At 41.2% G+C, this 12,277-nt stretch overlaps 1 protein-coding gene across 1 annotated transcript in view; it reads right to left on the reverse strand.

The window, feature by feature from the left end:
- LOC8086457 overlaps nt 268–12,277 on the reverse strand; it is a 22,975-nt gene continuing 10,965 nt past the window's right edge. Inside the window, exons 2-5 of the mRNA XM_021463524.1 lie at nt 2,032–2,412; nt 1,340–1,442; nt 1,141–1,259; nt 268–1,033 (exon numbers count right to left, since the gene is read on the reverse strand). Coding sequence (XP_021319199.1) covers nt 614–1,033; nt 1,141–1,259; nt 1,340–1,442; nt 2,032–2,412 — 1,023 coding nt within the window. The 3' untranslated portion in view covers nt 268–613. The remainder of the gene's footprint in view (nt 1,034–1,140; nt 1,260–1,339; nt 1,443–2,031; nt 2,413–12,277) is intronic.

Genomic DNA, 12,277 nt, shown 5'->3' on the forward strand with positions numbered 1-12,277 from the left:
CTCCAATAGAGATACTAGTCTGTAGCTATGATACAGACTATGAATCCTAACAGTATGATGATCAATGTTTTCGTAAACGGTAAACGTTAAACGGTCGGTCACCCTCTGTTTACTGTTTAGACCGTTTAAACGCCGTTTAAACGGAATTAAACGGACTAAACAGATTTGTATAATTTCACCAAAAAATACAGATTTATGCATATAAAAATACATTTTTCGGATTTCCAAACACAATATCAATGTCACAACTCACAAGCATACAACATGAACCAAGAATAATATCACGTCATGTCGTCATGAGACATGGTCACATAAATCCATTACACTTCAATGTTCAGTACATATGACATGCGTGCAACAGATATGCATCATGCATTCATGTATGACAAAATACAAATGTGGCATCTAGCCTCTGCTATAATTCCTCCCCAAAATATCCAAAAGTCAGGTCGACTACTCATGGTCATGGGTCATGGCATGCACAAAAGCTACAGACTGGCTAATGGTAGAGGCATAGCAAAAGTTCATAGAAATGCATATAAATTAGTTCTAACTTCTAAGTCATAAGCGAAAGCTAAATAAAATAAACAGCCCTGCATGTGCAGTAAAGGGACTAGTCCTCATTCTCCCCATCCTGCTCATCCTCCCCAACAACTGGGACAACATCCTCCTGGTCAGACTCAAAGTCGATGTCTTCCTCATTGGTTGGCTCTTCTTCAGACTGAAATTCATCTTCACTAACATCTCTCATTTGGGCCAGCCTTGCACTTCTACGAAGTTTCCCACATTCCTCAACCCCACATGCCTCTTCAATTAACTTCCATGTCAGCCCACAAACTGGCTCAGCATCCTCTTCATCACCACCTTCAACAAGCCATCCTTGAGCACGATTTGAATCAGTCCCTAGAAGAGGATCCATGTTTTGGTTCTTCTTGGCCTTCACTTTTTTCCCATTCATCTTGTTATTGTATTGCACAAAAACAAGTTGATTGAGACGCTCACTTGTTAGCTTGTTTCGCTTCTTTGTATGATTCTACAAAATTACAAGTGCAAATCTAAGTCCATTGCCGATTCACAAATTATAAATCTAAAATAACAAATGATATGTATTAATAATACAATTTGGAGTTAGAAACTTACTCCTTCAAAACAGCTCCAGGTCCTTTCACAACCGGAAGAGCTAGACGTTAAAGAGAGAATCCTTATAGCCATCCTTTGCAAAGTTGGAACTTGCGTCCCATAATTGCCCCACCATTTTGCTGCGAGGCATAAACAATATATGTGCAGCAAATAAATGGTATAGAAATGAATACAGCTACAAATCAGGCAAGATCAGTACCTGGGTCGAAATTGTAGTCCTTGCAGCCATTCTTTGCTACAGGTTTTCCAAAGTGGCCTTCTTTATCTCTGAACTTTGGTAGCTCCTCATTGAGCACTTTGTTCTGCTTGTCATAGTCACCATGGAAAAAAGTCTCCACAGCAGTCATTAATCCATCCATAATCTGATCATTCTTAAATATGGAATCATCACTGTAGCTATAATATGGGTTTAAAAAATATGCAGCCAAGTGTAATGGGCTGTCCAGCCTATCCTATATATCCCTGATGTCACCTGTAGACCACATAGCTTGCACTTGATGATATTCAAGTTGGATGGATCCACCAACACTCCATAATCCCAACCGATATCATCAGAATTCCTCTTCAGCTTAGTGGGTTGGCTGCTGCCATCGGTAGGATTTGAGGCAACAGATGACATCCTACGACAGATTGTATGGTTGGAACATTCAATCAACCAAGATTACATCTTGCATACAAAATTAATAGAACTAGCAGGCTAGCAGCAGTAGCAGACTAGCTACTGGTTTGAAGGGAACAATCAAATAATCAATCTCCAAAATTAATAAACCCAATCCATAGACCAAGAGCATAAGCACGGGTGCTGTGGTGGTACGTAATGTCCACAGTCTACAGACATCCAGATCTATCAAAGTAATTAAAATAGAGAAGAGTGGAGAGAATAGAAATTACCTGGTGCTCTGGTGGTTGCACGATAGATGCACAACCGCTGAAGAAGGTTGGAGACGCGGAGACTGCAACTCTACTGGCCAGCCCAGTTCGCCACGCAGGGAGCACGTAGCCAGCAGCCACTGCGGTGGCGGTGGCGGTGGCGGCGCGGCGCGGCACAGATAGAGCGCGTGGGCGGCAACCTAGGTAGGTGATGGGGCCACGGCTGAGGAAGGTTCCATGACTACAGGAGCGGATGGCGAGGTAGGGGCACGCGCCGCTGCTGGAGCTTGAAGGAAGCAAGGACACACCACGGCTAAATCTCGGGCTCTCGGTGCCGTCGGGCCAGAGGAAGTGACGAACAGGATAAGAGGTGGCGGCGGCTCTGTGGATTTGAAAGAAACCCTAAGAGCTGATGCATCTCACATATATATATGGTGCTAAAAATTGGGCGGCAATGCTGGACGTGTTGGGCGCGCTCCCGATTCCAAAAAAATCCTTCGTTCAAGTTGTCAGTCTATCGCCTAAACGGTGTGCTAAACACATGTTTTTACCGTCTAGGCTCGCCTAACACGTTTTCGTCTCTCCCGTTCAGGCCGTTTTTCAACGTCTTTGACCGTTTAAACGGTCTGGCCGTTTAGCCTACCGTTTATGGCCTAAACAAGACGGACATACTTTGTTTACCGTTTAATCACCGTTTACACGGCCGTTTAGCCCATTTAGGCGAACATTGATGATGATTCGAGTAGCTATGATACTAATTTCTTCCCTCAGAGTATGAAATCTATCGCTAATACTATAGACATTCACAGAGTTGACGAGCATTCTAATTTATTGTTTCGATGGGATTCGGAGATTACCTCACCCTGACGAGGGCGGTCGACAACCGCCGCCGCACCTGGCCGCAGTCGGTTAGGGGGCTTCGCGGCGGGGAAGATTCAGGCGATGCTGCTTGACTTGACTGAGAGGTGGGAGCACGTCCGAGCGGCGAGGGAGATCTAGGGGATGGTCCTCAGTGGATTAGGGGGAGCTCGGCGTCGGGCAGGTCGCGGCCACCGGCGGGCGCCGCTCGTTGTTGACGGTCCTTAAGTACTAAAATTAATAATCAAATAAACATGAAAAAGGATCAATATGAAACAAACATCTAGAATTAGGGTTTTATCTGACAGAATTCCACGAGCTTTGGTGTTTATCTATTTCTGTAGGGGGTTATCAGAGAATATGGAGAGAAGGCCCACATGTCATGTTTACAACGAGATAATTACGTGCCGCGCAATTTTCTTCAATCTAGAAGAGTCCAGAAGCCACGGGAACGAATGAGAGCACGATTGGGCTCGGGGGCAGGGCGGCCGCCCACCCCCTTGGGCGCCCGCCCAGGGTAGGAGTCCAATCGGGACTCTGCTTCGGGACTACGCTCCACCGACCTAAAGGATCAATCTACACCACACAATCAATGCCGGTTTGATCCGACGGCCCACATTCACTTGAAAAGACTATATAACCAAGGCCTCCCCCTGGAGGGAGAGAAGAAGAGAAGAAATCATTATGCAGAGGTAGCCATCAAAGTTAGGGTTTAGAGCTTCTCTCCCACAGAGAATTAGAATTAGCTACTCCCTAATCCTTCAAGTTTAGAGGTTTGATTAGATAGCAATTAGAGAAGTAGAGCACTACGCTGTGGATTCGGTCCTTCGGTAATAAAGATTGGTATTATTCATATCTTTCTCTAATTCTTTGTTCTAATTGCATTATGTCTCTAATTATTATGTTCTTAGTTTGCTCTAGTTCTATATTTGATATAGTTCTAATTGATAATGAGTTTATGTATAAGTTTGCAAAGCGCTTAGCTCTTGACGCGAGGAAGTTAGGTGATAGATCACATGTGAGCGTGGTGCTTAGATATTATTTATCTGCAAATGTATCCTATTGGCCGGGTCATGTGGTAGTTCGCGATAGTGACAGCTTCGTTGATTCTTATATAGTCCACCCTCCGTTGATAGGACAGGCAGAACCGGTATTGTGGAGTAAGTCATGCGATGCTCTGATTTACTTTATCAATGTTCCTTATACATGAATGAAGAGTTTTTTATGCTATATATGATCTTGTAGATAACTAGAGTAGATTATGACTTAGTAGTTAGTAGATAACTTAGAATCCATTCTCTAGCTAATCCGACATCACCTACATATATGAGGAGTAGTCTATTTTCTAATCGCTGTGTTATTTATCCCTAGAACTTATAATTCATTATCATTATCTTTATGGTTTATCCCCTGCTAAAGTAAGTGACTGTGTGACGAGTTTCTCATTAGTAATCATGTTCTTGCAAGTTTATCTCTAGTCTATGCCTTGATAGATTTTGCCCTTAATTTAATCTCCTTAGTTCTCCCGAGCAAAATTATAAATAACGATACCTGAAATACTTATCCTGGTGAAATGCTACAATGAGGTGTTTTATCTGTGCGCTTGCGGATAGAATAGATTATTTTCTAGAGAGCCTTTACATTTATAAATACCTTTGTACACTCTGGCACCATGCTGGGGATGACAACCTAGTATCTAAGTGGTGTTAGCTAGTGTCAACAAGCATTTCTGGCGCCGTTGCCGGGGAGTCTCATGAATAAGTCATAAAGGGGAACAAAAGGGTAATACTTAGGAAAGCCAGAAAATCAGTCAAGGTTATTCATATAAAATATTAGACTAGACTATAGAGAAATAATTGCATAAAAACAGCTACTAAGTGAGAAATCATAACAAGGCATCTCTGCTTTGGCAGGTTCACCCTGTTGTTTTTCTATGTTTATATTTTTATACAGGGTATATCAGGATTGACTTTGGGTACATTCAACTCTTCATCATCAGAACCAAAGCAATCAAGAGAAGAAGAAGCTAGCTACCAATTGCTGAAGCTATGGCACAAAAGACCTTGCAAGAATTCTCTGCTCCAAGCCTTGAGAACATTCCAACTGGTCCAAGATTTGCAGTAGAAGAAGGAATACCTGAGTTTGAGCTCAAGTCAAGCCTCATCAATTTGGTACAAGCTACACAATTCAGTGGAAAGGCACATGAAGATGCTAGTGCACACTTGGAGAATTTCTTAGAGATTGGAAGCACAATCCACATCAACGGAGTTGACAAGGACGTCATACTGCTTTGCCTTTTTCCATTCTCACTAGAAGAGAAAGCGAGGAAGTGGTTCTACACTCATCAAGATAACATCAACAACTGGACGAACTTGTCGGATGCCTTTCTATCAAAGTTTTTCCCTATAGGCAAAACAACTGCCTTAAGAGGAAATATTGTCAGTTTCCAACAACAGAAGATAGAAGCCATTTCAGAAGCATGGGAGCGTTTTCAAGGATACATATCAGATTGTCCTCACCATGGAATGGCCACATGGTTACTTATGCAGACCTTCTACCATGGATTAACCCAGAAGGCTCGTGAGTGCCTAGATGCATCAGCTAAAGGATCATTCTTGGAGCTTACAACTGGAAAAGCAGAGATACTTTTGGATAAGATAGCAGAAAACCAAAGCTGGTTCCAAGATAAAGCTCAACAATGTCATCAAACTGAAGAAATACCAGAAGAAGTAAATGCACTATCAACTAAGATGGAAAATTTGCTCCATTGGATTGACCAGAGGGCCAAGTTCAAAGAAGATCAAAGGGCCATTGAGACAGCATACAAATATCAACCAACTTCGAGTCAACCCAATAGCAAAGGTTTGAATTCAGGTAATACTTTCAAGCAACTTTCATTAAAAGAGAGAATTGCTCAACAAACCAAAATTAATGATGAAGTTAAACAAAGGCTAGATACAAATGAATCATCTCTAAAAGATATACACAATAAAATGGATTTTCTACTAACTGCCTTTGATGAGCAAAACACTCTTAATAAAAGGGTAGAGCTTAAATTAATAAAGATAGCTGCTGCACTGCCTGTTGCTACTAACATTGAGCAGGTAAAGAATATAACTACTAGAGGAGGCAAAGCTACTAGAGATCCCCCATACCAAAAGAGAAACAAAGAACATCAGCACCAGTGCAACCAACAGTGATAGAAGAAGAAAGCCCAGTTGAAGCAGAAGATCTGCTACAACCACCAAGAACTAGAGAAATGAGGAAAGATTTTTACGACACCAACTACTTGCCATTTCCCAGAAGAAACAGTGGACTGCAGTCGGATGAGCAGTTTGGTAAGTTTGTAGAGGTCATTCAGAAATTATATGTCAACATACCTCTACTCGATGCCATACAGGTACCTACATATGCAAAGTACATCAGAGATATTCTTAACAAGAAGAGACCACTACCCACCACTGAGGTTATCAAGCTGACGGAAGAATGTAGTGCGGCCATCCTCAGCAAACCACCAAAGAAGAAGGAAGATCCCGGATGTCCCACTATTGACTGCTCGATCGGAAACCAACACTTCAACAATGCATTTTGTGATCTCGGAGCAAGTGTCAGTGTGATGCCAGCATCAGTCTACAAAAAGCTTGAGCATGCGACCCTAGAACCAACATCAATGTGCCTACAACTAGCGGATCAATCGGTTCGACACCCGCTGGGCATCGCCGAAAACATTCCAGTCAAGATCAGAGATTTCCTGGTGCCAGTAGACTTCGTAGTACTCGACATGAGTCCTGACTCAAAAGTGTCCATCATCCTTGGAAGGCCATTTCTGAGCACTGCCAATGCCCACATTGATGTCGGAAAAGGAGAAATCAAATTCAACATAAACGGTCAAGAAGAACACTTCACATTCAAACCCAGACCAGAGAGAGACTCTACAGTGGAGGAAGTTCATGAAGAACCACTGGAGACACCATCTCCGGAGGAAGGTAACTCAGAAGATTAAAAGATTTGGAGGTCCAGCTTGGGGGACCTAAAAATCCCAAACCCTCACCGGGAGGTAAATCGGTATTTATCCGCATTATTAATTTTCTCATATTAAATTCTTGCATAATTAATTCTTGCATTAGTCATATATATTCATAGCATTATTATAATAATAAAAAGCCCCATATAAATAATATTCATGGTGTGTAACAACCCATATTTATTAATTATTGTGGAGGCACAAAAAAATATTTTCCATTATCATTATCATTAAGTTTCAATTCTCATAGATTTTCCTGTATTATATTTAATTATATTAATCTTCTAGAAGCATGACCCACACTCCTTGGGTCCCACATGTCATACACTTCACCTCACATACATCCCATCACATAATTTCATCCACCAATATGTTTCCACTCACCTGACATCTTTCCACCGTCCAACCACCACCAACACAATATTATTCTGCGTGAGATCAAAGCAAGGAAGCAAGTGGAGGAGGCACACCCAGGATGGACACCAGGGGTGGGCACCCGCCCACCTACCCAGGGCGCCCGCCCTGTCCCCTGCTCAGCCTATAAATGGCCACCTCCAGCTCTCCTTCTCTTCACACACACATTTCAGAAAACCTTGCAAGCTCGTAGTTCTCGGTTTCCAGAGAATAGCTCTGAGTGTGAGAAGGTTGGGAGTTCTTTTGAGTGAGAGAGTGAGTTTCACCTAGTAAGTAGTTGTCTAAGCAGAAGTAAAAGTTGTTTAGGGGGAGGTTCTGCCAAAATAGAAACTTATCTTGAACGATTAACCCCTGGACTACTGACACTCCGGACAGCCGACCACTAACATTTTCTCTCACATTTTCCACTAGTTGTGTTTTTGCCAACTTTTGTTTACAGGATGTTTAAGAAGGTGAAGAATGCAGGGAAGGCTCTCAAGAACATTGGTACAAGGAGTTCAGCCTGACACTCCTCACAGCCATCAGAGATGAGCGTCGACTCGACACCCACACAAGCTCCATCATCTTCATCTGGTCAGCAAGTTAAGGTCCTTCTCAAGATAGGAGACCTAGGACTGAAGACCCAAAGGGAGAAGGAAGTCTATCAGCAATTGAAGAACAAAGATTTTATTCACATCCCTACTCTCGATCCAATCTTACTACAAGAAACAGGTATGGACACTGAATTTGACTTAATTTTCCAGATGATAGGTTGGACAAATTTTTGGAATATAACTGAGCTGGGTTCTCGTCTTCTCACCCTCGAATTTCTTTGCACTTTACAATACTATGAGGGGAGAATTGTTTTTCGGATGTTCAAACAAGAGATTATGTTGTCTTGGAGAGAACTGAGTGACCATCTTGGTTTCTCTTCAAGATGCATCCTGAACATTGACTCCGACCTACCTAACTTTGAGAGACACCAGTTTTGGAGAGAAATATCTAGAGATAATTTTTATAGTCAAGCCCGAACCAGTGACATGGAGCACCCCACTATTAGGATGTTCCACAAATGGCTTGGGTACAATCTTTTCTATCGTGATGATATTATGAAAGTAAGAGTAGGAGATTTACAACTTTTATATGCTGCTATTAGTAAAGTACCCACTTCACCTGTTACACTTTTAGTTTCTCATTGGCTTAGTATACCTAGTCTTCAGGGACCAGTAGGATGTACTTCACTTATCACTCGTCTAGCCTTTAATCTTCACTTACTAGAAAACTCATCGTTGGACTTCATAGATGAGTTAAGAATTTATCATGGCTATGACACATTTAGACAGGCTCGGATGTTAAAGAAAGAGGGGAATATAATGTATATGCTATATGATGATAAAGGCAAGATTCGGTTACCTAACCTGAACCTTGGCCTCTACGTTGTTCAAAACTTTTTGATTGAGATTGCAGCAACACCAGTGAACCAGAAACTCCACAGCGAGTGGCATCTGAAAGGATGACCACTCACCGAGAACGCACCTGGTATGGAGCTGACCCTGGACCAGAAGAAGCAGCGCACCTGCATTATTGCGATTACAACCCCCGAGTCCTTCGAGACCCATGGGTTCATCATACGCAACCACAAGAGCCAACAGAGGAGACATGGCCGGAGAGCCAAGATTACCAGTGGACAAACCCGCCTTTTCATACGGGCAGGTACTCCACTGATCCATATGGAGCTTCAGGATCCAGACCTCCGCCTCAATTTGATGCAGGACAATACTCCGATGCCTCCTACGCTTTCACGAATGACTACTATCAAGAGGCCGGTGTTTTCTTCACTCGTACCGACAACACCCTCCTTGACATCCAGAACACGCAAGCAGAACATGGAAGACTCCTGGAAGAGCAACAAAAATGGAACCAGGACCATGCCGCTGCAGTACAAGAGCTGAGACAAGATACAACAACAATGAACGACAACATCACAACCATGATGCGGTTCTGGAACATCGGGTAAGACCGACAGCAACATCCAGCTTGGGGGAGTTCCTTCCCAATTTATCAAGTAAGTTTTTATTTGCTCTTCTTATTTATTCTATTCGGTCTTAGTATTTTATTTATCTTATGAAAAAAAACTTAGAAAACCAAATAAATATTTTCTTGCTTTAATTTACTGCACTTTATAAACATGAAAACAAAATAAAAAGAGTGTGTAGATAAGTGTGCTTTATTTTCCTGCTAAGTTTAATCTCTAGAAAAACAAAGAGACCAAAAAAATTCATAATGGAAATGATGAACAGTTGCTCTGTTTGCTTACTTTCAAGTACCTAGCTTTTATATTAGAGTTCTTCTAGGAATTACTAAAACTGAAATTACTATCTATGGGAAATATAAAACTAAAGTCTAGGTAAGAGAAAGGCATAATACAAAGTTTGAGCTGCTGTTTATCTTGTTCCTACTACACTAAGTTCTAGAGATTTATTTTGAAAACTTACAAATCACATGATGAGTTCCTAGCATAACAAACTACCTACCACAGCCATACTTGCTATAACATCTTTTACTATATTTACATTGAGTTTGATCGAGCTGTGTAGACCCTTAGGAGCTTTTCATGTGGTTAAATTAAGATATTTATTTGCACACATCTACCACAACATTCATCATCAATCATTAAAATTGCTAAAAATATTATCACTCACTGTCCCAAGTATTGATATTCTCTCTCTCTGAACAGATTTAATGCAGAAGAGGCATGGGTTATGCAAAAATATACGAGGAAATAAAAAGGGGCAAGTGCCCGGAACCTCGAAAAAGAAAGAAAAAGAGTGAGACGAGAGGTAAAAATGGACAAGTGTCCGAAGTAGAATTAGGGGTACAAAGATGCCCACTTGAGCAGAAAAAATGGACAAGTGTCCGACAGTAGAATTAGGGGTGTCTACTACCCACCTGAAAAAAAAAGAAGAGAAAAAGATAGCCCATGTTCTCCCAAAGCAAAGATCAAAGAGGAGGAGAGATAGCAATATGAGGAGCAATGAGAAATAAGTTTTATTATCACTTATATATTTTCACCATCACTATCAATTACTCCATCACACAAGCACATCTTGATTTAATTATATGCTGAGTTCCTTTGGATCCATGGCTCGATTAGACAACATATGTATGAGCTGTTTTTCACTCCTATGAGCTCCACTTAAATATTTCATTAGCTATGGGTAAGTGACATTATGGTAAGGATCCACAAATACCACATATAGAGAGACTTGAGAGATTATTGCTGGGAACTCTGAGTTTTTATTTTGAAAACTTATGAAAAACTCTGGAACAAAGGTGAAGTATAGACAGGAGGGATAGTGCTTGACTTAATTATTTTGTCTTTCGATTACTTAAGATTTAAGTACAGGTTCTAAAACTCCATTACACTTCACTCTAATCTGGAAGAATTTTATGTAAAAGCATGTGTGCCTGTCAGGAAAGAAAACATCGAAGCAACTCCTGATCCGTCTGAGTTTAACTGGTTGCTCAGGGATGAGCAAAGGGTAAGCTTGGGGGAGTTTGTTGACGGTCCTTAAGTACTAAAATTAATAATCAAATAAACATGAAAAAGGATCAATATGAAACAAACATCTAGAATTAGGGTTTTATATGACAGAATTCCACGAGCTTTGGTGTTTATCTATTTCTGCAGGGGGTTATCAGAGAATATGGAGAGAAGGCCCACATGTCAAGTTTACAACGAGATAATTACGTGCCGCGCAATTTTATTCAATCTAGAAGAGTCCAGAAGCCACAGGAACGAACGATAGCACGATCGGGCTCGAGGGCAGGGCGGCCGCCCACCCCCCTTGGGCGCCCGCCCAGGGTAGGAGTCAAATCGGGACTCTGCTTCGGGACTACGCTCCACCGACCTAAAGGATCAATTTAAACCACACAATCAATGTCGGTTTGATTTGACGGCCCACATTCACTTGAAAAGACTATATAACCAAGGCCTCCCCCCTAGAGGGAGAGGAGAAGAGAAGTAATCATTATGCAGAGGTAGCCATCAAAGTTAGGGTTTAGAGCTTCTCTCCCACAGAGAATTAGAATTAGCTACTCCCTAATCCTTCAAGTTTAGAGGTTTGATTAGATAGCAATTAGAGAAGTAGAGCACTACGCTCTGGATTCGGATCTTCGGTAATAAAGATTGGTATTATTCATATCTTTCTCTAATTCTTTGTTCTAATTATATTATGTCTCTAATTATTATGTTCTTAGTTTGCTCTAGTTCTATATTTGATATAGTTCTAATTGATAATGAGTTTATGTATAAGTTTGCAAAGCGCTTAGCTCTTGACGCGAGGAAGTTAGGTGATAGATCACATGTGAGCGTGGTGCTTAGATGTTATTTATCTGCAAATGTATCCTATTGGCCGGGTCGTGTGGTAGTTCGCGATAGTGACAGCATCATTGATTCTTATATAGTCCACCCTCTGTTGATAGGACAGGCAGAACCGGTATTGTGGAGTAAGTCATGCGATGCTCTGATTTACTTTATCAATGTTCCTTATACATGAATGAAGAGTCTTTTATGCTATATATGATCTTGTAGATAACTAGAGTAGATTATGACTTAGTAGTTAGTAGATAACTTAGAATCCATTCTCTAGCTAATCCGACATCACCTACATATATGAGGAGTAGTCTATTTTCTAATCGCTGTGTTATTTATCCCTGTAACTTATAATTCATTGTCATTATCTTTATGGTTTACCCCATGCTAAAGTAAGTGACTGTGTGACGAGTTTCTCATTAGTAATCATGTTCTTGCAAGTTTATCTCTAGTCTATGCCTTGATAGATTTTGCCCTTAATTTAATCTCCTTAGTTCTCCCGAGCAAAATTATAAATAACGATACCTGGATACTTATCCTGGTGAAATGCTACAATGACATGTTTTATCTGTGCGCTTGCGGATAGAATAGCTACTTTTCCATATTTAAAGATATAG

This window comes from Sorghum bicolor, chromosome 6 (assembly GCF_000003195.3).
Source record: "Sorghum bicolor cultivar BTx623 chromosome 6, Sorghum_bicolor_NCBIv3, whole genome shotgun sequence".
Taxonomy (NCBI): domain Eukaryota; kingdom Viridiplantae; phylum Streptophyta; class Magnoliopsida; order Poales; family Poaceae; genus Sorghum; species Sorghum bicolor.